The following is a 12,347-nucleotide window of genomic DNA, read 5'->3' as shown; positions in this document are numbered from 1 at the left end:
AGCTCTCCCAGCACTGTAATAAAACCACTTCCACGAGGGGAATAGCTACCAGCACTGGGAGTGCAGCTCCCAGCGCTGTGGCACTATCTACACTGCCACTTTACAGTGCTGAAACTTGCATCACTCGGGGGGAGGGGGAGGTTCACACCCCTGAGTGAAGAAAGTTTCAGCCCTGTAAGTGGCAGTGTAGACAAGGCCTTACACAATATATTATACGGGTAGTCATCCAAAAGAAATAACAGGAAGTGGGATTTTTCTCAAAGCCTTGGGAGTGGGGAGGCCTATATTAGAATCCTGGAAGTATTTTGTAATCTTTTGTGGTGTCCTGGAAATCCTAGAATTAAGGAAGAAAAGAATTCTAGCTTCCCTCTCACTCAGTTTATCTTTAACACTGTCCATTTTGCTAAAATGTAATCTCATTTGTGAATGAGGAGTGTTGGAGGTGCTACGGCAAAGCGAGGGATGGTAACGCAGATCCAAGGTTGGCCTTACTAGCACTTCATCAACTAGAAGAGCCAACTTTCTGTTTGCTATTTAAACAAAATACTGAATTTTTTAAAAATTACTTATTTTGAGTCTTGATGCGACTAGAAGTTGTGCTTTGAATCAGGATTGAAGGGGGAAACAAAAAGTAAATGAATGTTAGAAAACCTTGAAATATCTCCTTGGTTGAATGATCTAGAAGAATATTACAATTCCTCCAGAAATCACAGTACACAGGATTCTAAGAAACGTCCTTTTGCAGGTTAAAGATTTAATTAGAAGAAATGGAAAAACAAAAACAACAAATGTTAAACAACAAACATCACGCGTGTGCGCATACACACCCAGAGTGAGGAATAGGAAGAAACTACTTGCTTCTTTTAAAGTATTTGGGGAATAATGTAGTTAGCAGAATGTTATGTTATGATTTGATGTTCCTTATGGATAAGATTTGACTTCCCTCCCCCTCCTTTTCTTTCTTTGGTATTTTTTTAGAAAGTTAGAAATATGGCCCTGGAAGATGTGGTGATTCTTAATGTTGATACCAACACACTGGAAACTCCTTTTGATGATCTACAGAGCCTTCCCAGTGATGTGGTACGTATACATTGTTTGGATATTTTAAGCTACTGCATTACTAGAAATAGCAATCCTTTTTATCTGTTTAGTTTCTAACATATATCTGATGATGGTGCCAAAGCCCCCATGTGTTCTGTTAAGTGAACTGCTTCCCCTGTCTTTATCTTTTTTGCCTGACAGAATTTAGCAATCGTTGAGGGATATGGAACACAATAGAACATCAGGAGGCTGAAATGTAGGTTGCCTTTTGGTGACCGCTGAGTGACAGGGAAGCAAAGTTTACACTTTTGCTGGGAATGCTGCAACTTTGATTAAAATACCCAGTTAATATGTCGGATTCAAAGTCCTCTAAAAATTACAAAGTCTTGCAGGAAGAAAAGAAGGAACGTGTTTGACATATCTAATGTGAAACAAAACAAAACAAAACAAATTCAAGCAGATTTTTGGGGTGGAGCAGAGTGCTGCGGAAAGAGGGAATTTCATGCCATTCTTACATAGTAAAAGCAATAAGGGACTGACGTTTATTTTTAGAGATACCTTAATGAATCTTTTTCCCTGATTTCCTCCAACTGGATCTCTGAATTTCTATCAGTGTCCTATTTTTTTTATAACATAATTTTGATATCCAGTCACTTGCTTCATAATCAAATTAAGAGCTTGTCTCCACTTACCGTGGATTGACACTGCGACGATCAGTCCACCAGGGGTCAATTTAGCAGGTTTATTCACATAGCTGGAGTTGCGTAACTTAGGTCGACTTAGCTCCGTAGTGTAGACCTGCCATAAGACTGTTTTGCGAAAATAATTCTAAACTATTATTCCTCTATATAGGCCTCCTTTCTCTGTATTGGTGGTGTACTTTAGTTCCATTTAAAATGTTTAAACTAATTTTAATGGTGTAGCATAAATGTTTGGTTCTTTAACTGTACTGAGACAAAGATGTGCCCAATTTACATTGCACTGTATTGATGCCACCTGATAGTAGAGTATGTTTATTAATGAAGCTAAAAGAGGAGATGAGTGGCAAAGTGTGTAGAGCAAGTGCACGAGAAGCCATGTCTAATCCAGCTGGTGTCTTTTTGGGAGAAGACAGAAAAATCTGAGATTCTCTTACTAGTCGTGCTCAAAATATTCAGTTAGCTATTGAGATCCATAATTTGTAAAGTGTGTTTCCTTTCACTTACTTAATGACCTAAATAAAATTCTATCTTAGTGGGCAGTTGAATATGACATGGATGTGCAGGGTAGTTCAGAACATGATCTGGTTCTTTTGTGGTTTGGAAGAAGGAAACTCAAGTAAGGATTTCTCTGTAGCTTTTCAGTATTAGGGCTTGTCCACATTACCTGCTGGGTTGAAGGGTAGTGAAAGATCCAGCGGGGGTCAATTTATCATGTCTAGTGTAGACACGATAAATCGACTGCTGAGCGCTCTCTCGTCGACTTCAGTACTCCACCAGAGCGAGAGGCACAGGTGGAGTTGACAGGAGAGCGTCAGCCGTTCACTTACCACAGTGAAGACACCACAGTAAGTAGATCAAAGTATGTCGACTTCAGCTATGTTGTTCATGTAACTTAGATTGATTTCTCTCTTCTTTACTCCCTCTGGTGTAGACCAGGCCTTATATACAAAAAGTGAATACTCTTCCATGCTTCGCCTTGTCATTCACTTGTTTGAAGCATAATTGTTGCGTGGTGACCAAAATGCAGGCTGGTGTTGCAGCTCATAGAGAAGTGGCAGTGTAACATTTTCAAGATTTTTTCCCATAGGACCTGCGTGGAGCATTTTGAAAAATTTCTTCAAAAATTTCAGACTGAAAAAGAAGTACCTTCTATTTCACTCAAAGTATAGTCTAGTGTCCTGTGATGTCCATTTAATAGAGTTCCAGACATTCATATGGAGGGCGCTTGTCTTCGTTGCAGAGATGATTGGCATCCCAGTGATACTGAAATACCTTGCTCTGTCCCAATTTGTTGTGGAAAGGTGGATTCTCTTTGCTGATAATGTTGAGTTTTCTGCTGCAATTTTCAGCAGGATGATCGTAGACTGTGACTAATTTTTCAATAAAGGGAAGTCCTATTTCATTTTTGTAGTCGTCGTTGGATGTGTGAGTGCATTTTCCTGGTTAATGATGATTCTTGACTGTGAATCATTTAGCAGCAGGAACTAGAAGAGCAAACACCTACCTCCATCTACCCTGTCTCCCGGCATTAGCCTATCACTTACTCAGTTAATCCGCACCAGTCCAGATCCTCAGATCAAAATAAAAATGTATAACTGTAGCTTGGCTGCTGTGGTGAAGGTCTGCTATCCAGATTGGATAGATAACTATCTACATGACACACACGTAATTTGTCCACAACATTGAAATAACATGACTTCTGGCTGTAGGGCTTTGGAGCCTATAAAGAAGCAATGTTTTGAGTCCTGACACACAGGGAGGTGAGCATTGTAGCTGTTTGCCTAGATCATTAATATTCATGTAATTTTGATGTACAGAATATCCATCTTTTAGATATTCTGCACTAACATGGCACAGTTGTTCCAATCGCAGTGCAATAAACAGAGATAGGAGGAATCTAGAGAACGTCAACCAGTGTGCAAGCCTCCGAACACCATGCATCCACCCTTACTCATCACCAGCATATTTCAAGCGTTCCTAGTAAGAATAACTTGACATAGGAGAAGTCATTTGTATTCACCCTGCATAGTTCAGTGCTAGGCCTGCCTGCCAACTAGTTTCAAGAGAGGGGTCGGCCTTTGTTGGGGGTGAGACCCCAGAATCCATTTCACACAGAACTCCAAATAGCCAAGAGTCAGAAATGGCTTTGGTCACTGCCTGGCTGTATTCATGAAGCAAAATTTCAGGGGGAGTAAAAGTTCAGAATGTTGCTAGGCTGAGTCACTTTAAAGTCACTAAACGAAAGGAAGTGGTAGCATAACTAAAAACATCTGTTCTCACCCCTAGGGGTTCCAAGGGAGTAGCCTCCCAAATTGGGGATTGTTATCAGCAAGAGTGGAATATATCAAACTTCTAGAATTGGCACATTCAAAATTATGCCCCTACCCCTGAAGTGTTTCATTCCTCTTCTGGGATAAGTCAAAGGCATTATTATAGCTTAATGCAGGTTACTTTGGATGATCAGTGTTTGCTGCAAGAACAATAATTTCCAATTACCATAGCTTGGTGAGAGACTATTCATGTCCATTGGAAAGTGACTATTCCCTCAGGGCAGAAGCCAATCCGAGTAAGTTTCCCATTCATTGCACTGGGTAACTCATGCATGTTCACTGCTTGTCTTTGTGATATCTTTTCACTCCTCAGTAGTCTGCGATGTGACTTCTCCGTTCATCCCGTATATAGCCAGGTAGGCAGGAAGGAGTGAGTTATGTATGATTCTGTGCTCTCTGGCGTTTGCCAGTATTTCAGTTTATTAAAGTTATTTCAGTGCCTCTTTTTGGAATTAAATATCTCTTCATTTTGACTTTACTCTTTGCATCCGAATCTGCCAGCTGGTCATCACTCATGCTATTATGAACAACCATGGAAATGTTCAACTTGTAAATTTCATAAAATTATGTAAGAAATGTCTGGATACAGCGAATCCTGAGCCTCGTATGTATATATGATTTGTCAACAATCAAGTATTATTAAATTTTATGGGACTTCATTAAAAGAGCTATTGCATGAGCACTGTAGAACATCAGAAGAGACTTCACCAATAAACCCAAAAAACTTCAAGCTTTGGAATGTAATAAATTTTAAGAGACTTCCTTCCTTTCATTATTTACTTTTACTTCACGTTTATAACAGTAAAGAGTTGTGTTTTATTAGTTCAAAATTCTTGATTCAGTTTTCTGTAGGTCTGTTTAAAAGCTACAATTTCTCTTAGAGGATGTTTGGAGCATTGCAGAGGAAGTGCTGCTAGCAAATTCAATTAACTGGCATGACACAAATAATGTACATGGTATTTTTTTTTTCACAACTGCTATGTAAACACAGCTGAGTTGAATATGTTTAGTAACAAAGACTTAACTTGAATCATTTTGCTTTGTGTAGTTAATGTTTGGAATCAGTGTTCCTGTCTTATTCCTCATTTGTATTCCTCCTTGTTTCATTATTTTAGTTATCTAGATAATTAATTGTTCTCCTCTAGGTCTTTTCCTTTCCTTTAAACTGTTTAATATTAGGATCTGACCAGTAGAGAGCAGCTGTTTTTCTTTGCAAGAAGTGAATTTATGTCTGTTCTTTCATGCATCCTGTGTTTGGAACTGTAAGTGGATCAAGTTGTTCATCGCAGCAGGGAGACTGTGAAGCTGATCTATTATACACACTTTCTTCGGTGGGGGGGAGGGGAGAAAGAAGGGGGAGATTCTGGTGAGTCTGTCTCTCCACTGGGCTCACTCCACATGGATGCATTTGTAATCTGTTGGGGGCTATGGCAGGCTATGTTAGCTGAGGAACTAAAAATATCGCTAACAGTTCCACAGTCATGAGTGGCTGTTAAGGTAAACCATGCTTTCAGTTTTGCAAGGTAATGTGAGCACTGAGCACTTCATTAACTCTTGAATATACGCAAAATTTACTTTGGTGAATTAAATCCATTTGCATTCTGCAGAGATGAGTAACATTTACTTTGATGTGTTCACTGGCATGCTGTTCATGCAATAGAAAATTTTAATAGTCAGCTTGTTTTTCTGAACAACTCTTTTTGCTACATTGAAAAAAGAATCCCTTAAGTCCTGTGATTTTGCTGGAGACTTTTTCTGAGATCCATACGGGTCTCACAGTAATGACATTGCTGCCCAAACTGTGGTCTTTCCATAGTTCAGAGTGAGTTATTTGTTACCATTTCAGTCCTGGTATCTGAGTGAAAATGGGCTATTGTGAAATGTCTCTCCAGTGAATGTGCATGTTACAGAGGTTGGATAACCTTCGATAGTTCCAGTAGAATCAGATTAAACACTTAACACAGAATGTCAGTGCTTTGCTCTGGCTTGACTCGACTGTATCTTCTAGCTATCAGACTTCCTGAATTGCCCAGGTCAGTTCCTTTGAAAATCAAGGTGCAAACATCTGCCTTAGTAGGTAAATGTTTGAAATGCTAATGTCTGTCTCTGCTCAACTTTGTGTTTTGTGATATTGCTGCATGTTGCTAATGATATGAAAGTGACAGCACTTTGAATAGCAATATTACTTTTAAAATTGTCAATATTAAGAAAGGAGGTTTATTAAGAACTGTGATTATCTTCCAGTTGCATTTGCTGCTGGCATGTTTCCTACATACCTCTCTATGAGATACAGCAGTGGCTGAGGAAGTCAGTTTTTTTGTTTTTATATGCTTCATACAGCCCCTATTGATTTATTTTTTAAGTATTTCAAATAAGAGTGTCACATTGGAGTCTTAGTTGTAGACCTCAGAGCTTCGTATTATAAAATATAATGACTTTAGTACAAGAAATAAAAATATAAAGTTTAATCTTTCATTGTGCAATGTTTATTAGATTAAGGCCATTGGTTTGTGATGCCTTGTATATTGTACCAAGGCGATCTTACTCATGGTATGTATTTATGAGTGCTTGAAATTAGCTTCTGATTATTTTTGGCTGTCTGTAAATAATTTTTTGCATAGTCTTCATATCCCATTTATTAGCAAGCTTTCACAATTAGATGCTCTTACACTTTACTGTTTGTTTCTCCACTTCATGGGAACTGAAACACATTTTTTGAGATATCATAGCAACACTAACTTCTGTTTCTCAATTGCAAATCCATTTTTGAAAGGTAACTTCCATTTATATTTTCTTTTTTTCTGTTTGCAAGAGAATGTTTCTTTATTCATGTTGACAACTGAAAAGCCTTGGACTTAATTAAAAGAATTTCCACTAGCACCTTTACTGAACCATTTCATTATGCTGCATTGCACAGATTGCATTTTGAAACATGGTGATAGTTTCAATCTGACCTTTAAACCTGAACTGCCAGAAGTATAAAAATCTTCTTTAAAAACACTCCCAGGATAGGCTGTATGTATGTGTGGCTGTTTGGTTAGATATAATCTTTGTATTGAGCGGTCACCATCTTATTATAAAAAAGAAAAAGCATTACCATCTCTTTAGGCAGAATACCAATCGCAGTTCAGTTTATTCAGTCTACTTTATTTTATGTATTAATTTATTCTAGAGTAAACAAAGGAGCAGCTCTACTTTTCTTCATTCATCAGTCTCTCTAAATACATTTTTTTAATGCTTTGTTATTTAAGCTACGTTATTTTATATTAGTGTAAAAACTGGTTATTGTGGTAGACTTGATTGAAATGAGTAAATATGTGAATCCATCAAATAAGCACTTGTAGTACCATGTTAAATTTAATTTTAAAGGAGGTGCAAAACTCTCCTCTTATACATACCACACAGGAATGGGTTTATTAATTTTTTTACCCTGGTCTTTATCAGTAAATAGTTAACACCTTCTGTCTGAGGAGCTCGGTCATTTAGAAATGCTAATTTATTAAGCTTCACAACCCCCAGTGAGGTCTGTCGTTATTCTTCTGCTTTCATAAATGAGAAACCGAAGATGCAGAGAGGTTATGACTTGCCTTAAGCCACATTAAAAGCCTGTCAGAGAGCCAGGATTAGAATCTAGATGTTCTGACTGCCATTCTTGTACTTTAGCATCAAGCGCATTTTTCCCCAAGTTTACGCTAATAAAAAACACAGTAACAATTTTCTGGGTTGATGATGAGATACTTTCAAGATGTAGCTGCAGTGCAATCTTTTAAGAGAGAAATAAATTAAAATAACCTATTTTTATGCTAACATAGAAAGCGAAAGTCAAGAAAATAAAAGTTACAGCAGTCAAACATGAGTGAGTTACAGATGAAAATAATAATTTTGCTTTTTTGTATCCTGTTCAGACTTGAAAATCTGATGGAGCTGTTATTACATTTGGCCTAGTGAGAGCGAGCTTTTTCAGAGAATTATGGTTTCAATTAAAGGAAATGAGCCGTAGATTATGGACATGATAGACCCCTAAAACTGTTATGGTCTATCATGTAGTATGTGCTTAGAGGCTCATTAATGCATGGATTGTTGACATAAACTATAGCATTTGGATTTATAAGCAATGCTGGACACTTCCTTAATTCTCCATCTTATAGGTTGTAATAGTAATGTTAGTCCTCTTATGACAGAATCATTGTAGTGCTTCAGAAAATATTAAAAATAAATATACAGAAATCTCTCTTTGTAACTGTAAATTTGTAAACTCGACATGAGCAAGTTAAACATATTAGCATGGGTTCCATTTCCTGCAGTCCATATTGTAGCATGTACCAGTGAAAAAGACATTACCTTGTTAGATTTTGAGAAGGATAAAGAAAAATTAGAAAGAGACAATAAACAGGATTACACAGAGACAATGCATATATTGTGTTTCTAGTGCTCTTAAAAATCCTCAGACTTTTTTATGGTTCCTGGCTTTTCTGTGGGTGTGCCTAGCCAAAAGCCTGTCTTTTGAGCAACAGTACACACTGGTAGCAAAAGTATTAAGACAGAGATCCTTTGGTAGAGTTTCAGAGACATAGAGCAGGCTGGGAGACAGAGCTATGATACCTGGAAAGAAACATTGAGATCTTCAAGGTAAATTGGGAAATCATATCTATCAGGTCATATCATGTGAGCTGATGGGCTATTTGAGAAGGTATGGCCAGTCATACCTACTCAAGCAGGCAGGAGAATCTCAACACTAAAAATAACCTGGAGAGGAATTGGTTCGTGGCTGAGATTTCATTAGTGATTCTTGCACAGAATGCAGCAAACAGTATTGTCCCAATAAGAGTCTCAAGATGGCACCTAAAGCTGAAGCAAAAGAAGGCTTTGATGTTTAGGTTTACGTGATATAGCTATTTCTGTTACATTTATCAGTATGAATTTCTTGCAGCCATTCATTTTCTTCTGTAAATCAAGAGGACTGTTGGTTTCCTGTACCTATTTTACCTCTGAAATCTACCCTCCATCCCATCTGTGGGACATTTTTCTGTCTTAAGCTGTGGCATTCTGTAAGGCAAATGAAGCAGTAGCTGAGTCTCTTTCAGGAGTATGTGGTATTAGTACTCCTATATCTTCTGTCTTTTCACCAATTTCACTTCTGTGACATCTGTTTCAAAGGGCTTGTCTTCCCTACAGCTGCTGGTCAATTTAAGCTACACAATTTGAGTTATGTTAGTAGCATAACTCAAGTTGACGTCGCTTAGATCTACTTACTGCGGGTCTACACTACGCTATGTTGATGGGAGATGCGTTGCCACTGACATTGCTTCCGGCTCTCGTTGAGGTGGAGTGCAGAAATCAATGGGAGAGTGCTCTACCATCAATTGAGCGGGTCTCCACTAGACCCACTAAATCAGGGGTCAGCAACCTTTCAGAAGTGCTGTACCGAGTCTTCATTTATTCACTCTAATTTAAAGTTTCACGTGCCAGTAATACATTTTAACGTTTTTAGAAGATCTCTTTCTATAAGTCTATAATATATAACTAAACTGTTGTATGTAAAGTAAATAAGGTTTTTAAAATGTTTAAGAAGCTTCATTTAAAATTAAGTTTAAATGCAGAGCCCCCCAGATTGGTGGTCAGGACCCAGGCAGTGTGAGTGCCACAGAAAATCAGCTCACGGGCCGCCTTTGGCACGCTTGCCATAGGTTGCCTACCCCTGTGCTAGATCAATGCCACTGCATTGTTTGCAGCAGCACTGATTTAGCTGTATGGTGAAGACAAGGCCAAAGAGGGAACTTATCCTGTCCCAGCATCTTCAACACCAAAAATTGCTGCTGATGAAACTATTTGTTAATGATTTGGTTGTAGTCATTGCAGCTCAGACACAGCAAGTTAAACTTTAATGTGTGAAGAGGGTTTTTTTAGTCTTAATTCTCTGCTTGTGTTTGAGAAGAAAAAATGCTGTCAGTAACAAAAGTATGTAGATATACAACCTTACTTCAGAAGTTATTGAGCTGCAAGCACTAAAAAGAAAAGACATCAAACTAGGTCACAACCTATTTATGTATGAGAAATTCTGAAGTACAGGAAATGGTAATAGGTAATCCTTCAAAACTGCAGCCCTTGGAGTATGGAGAGAAGACCAAAGAATATTCAGGTAACCTGAATGCTTCGATAATCTTTAAATTTGCCTATGTAAGAGGATATACAGTTGATATTTGCTTCGTTACTATCAGTGAGTATTTCTTTGTGTAAATGGTAATGAGACCATTAGGACTATGTTCACCTGAAGTGCAGCTCTGTGAATCTGAGGTAATTAAACACCTCCAGTATGAAAGAGAAAGGGCAGTGAAGGTTAAATGAGGAATAATCTGACGCACAGGTGGTGTAGAGCCTTTGAGAAGCAGGAAGAAAAGAGCCTCAGTTGATATCGACCATTTCAAAGAATGGAAATGTCACCATTGTCATTGGGAGATGCTGTTGTCATTTTTATAGGTTTTCTTTTTACTTGGATAAAAACATGTCATTTAGAATTTCAGTTCAAGCTTTTAAAATACATTAAGGGATATGAGTGTGGTGACTCAGTCTTGATATCCTCAATCTTTTATTTCATATTTTTATTATGTAATCAGGATTGGGAACCTATTGTGGTAGGCATTCTACATGCATGCAGAATTTATTCCGTACATATTTTAGCTTTTTTTAGAATAAACTTATATAAAGCTACATGTCTATCCCAAAATGTTTATAAACCACTAATAAAATATTTGTGGAATTTCTTTTATATGACAGGCATTAGTATTAAACTTTTTTTCAGTACCATTCACAAAAGGAAAAGATCTTTAATAGTCTTATACTTAAACTCCAGCAAGAAAACACAGCTCTTTGGGCCTGCTTATGATTTCTTGTTTCTGCACTAATTAACTAATGACCTTCTTGTCAAATATTTTTCTGTACTTGTTTTTATAGAATTACTCTGGACAGGCAAAGGGACCATGTTAACAATCCTATATTGAATAAAAAGAGCATCTAAACTGTGATATGTACTGTAATCATGTCTGGCCAAAATAACAGGGAAGATGTATCTTGTGTAATGCCTCATCAAACATTGTGCATGATGTTTACAAATCCTAATTCCTTCTCATCTCAAGGTATGATGCTTCCTTAATCTGACTTTAATTGCAGCTAAATATCACCTGTGCACGTTTGCCTCCTACATCGGCATTTTAACTTCCTTAGGGTTGAAATGTTAGAGTTAAAAACTAGAGTTGGTTGGAAATTTTCCAATGAAACAATTTCATCGAAAAATGCCAATTTATGGGACCCCAAATGTTTTGCAAAAACACTTCATATTCCACAGATTTTTATCAAATCACAAGCAGGGTTCCAATAGAACCTTGTCTGGAGCTGGCCGGCTGCTGGGGAGCCTTCCAGGCTTCCAAGATCCATGGCTTCTGCGCAGATCCACCATGTAGGCTTCCTGCCCTTGTAGGCTCCCTGCCACGAGAGCTGGGAGTGTGGAAGCCCTGGCTCAAACTATGGCTCTCGAGGTCTAGATTCATGGCATCATAGTAGGGAGCCTGGAAGCGACATGAAATGTAAATACATCACGTCAGTTTCACTTAGGCGCTCCTTTTTTTTTTTTTTTAAACTCTCTGGTTTCCCACAAACTGGAAATGATGAATTTCAGCCAGGTCTAACTGAAATGCATGTTCTTTTGTGACAATGACATGCTTACACCCTGAAGAAGACTAGCTCCTAGAGCATGTGGTGGTTGTAGGAGGCGCAGTGATATCTGCCGTGAGTCATTAGGGACTTCTCCTTTTGGAAAGTTCAAAATAACATTTCAGCAGAATGCAGAGGCTCTTACAGATGCTATAATGAAGCAAGAGGAACTGTCAGTCCATTCATCTGTGTGCATGTTTATGGGGACAATAAATATAAAAATAAATAAATAGATATTACAAAAAAACTACACACCTCTCTCTTCCTATCAGCTCGTTAGTTAGAAGAAACTAGTTACAACTGTCCTCCATTGTTTTGTGAATTCCAGAACTAAAATAATTGCACAGGCTTTCACTCACCTTTGCAGAAAGCCTGCCGAACAGTCAGTGGGGTCACTGGATGATCAAATTGCTAAGGCAGCACTCATGGAAGATAAGGCCATTGTGGAGAAGCTAAATGAATTATTTGCATTGATCACTGCAGTGATCCCCACACCTGAGCCATTCTTTTTAGATGACAAATCCTGAGGAGCTTTCTCAGATTGAGATGTCAATAGGGACGAGGTTTT

General features: G+C 38.0%; 1 protein-coding gene across 7 annotated transcripts in view; it reads left to right on the top strand.

Annotated features, from left to right (window-relative positions):
• The window catches only part of DENND1A (DENN domain containing 1A), a 363,245-nt gene that overhangs the window by 228,637 nt on the left and 122,261 nt on the right, over positions 1-12,347 (top strand). For all 7 annotated transcript variants that reach the window (XM_030535509.1, XM_030535510.1, XM_030535511.1 and 4 more), the window contains one exon: positions 979-1,080. In XM_030535509.1, coding sequence (XP_030391369.1) covers positions 979-1,080 — 102 coding nt within the window. The remainder of the gene's footprint in view (positions 1-978; positions 1,081-12,347) is intronic.

This window comes from Gopherus evgoodei, chromosome 16 (genome assembly GCF_007399415.2).
Source record: "Gopherus evgoodei ecotype Sinaloan lineage chromosome 16, rGopEvg1_v1.p, whole genome shotgun sequence".
Taxonomy (NCBI): domain Eukaryota; kingdom Metazoa; phylum Chordata; order Testudines; family Testudinidae; genus Gopherus; species Gopherus evgoodei.
The sequence above is the reverse complement of the archived record's forward strand: the minus strand, read 5'-3'. Positions and strand labels throughout refer to the sequence as shown.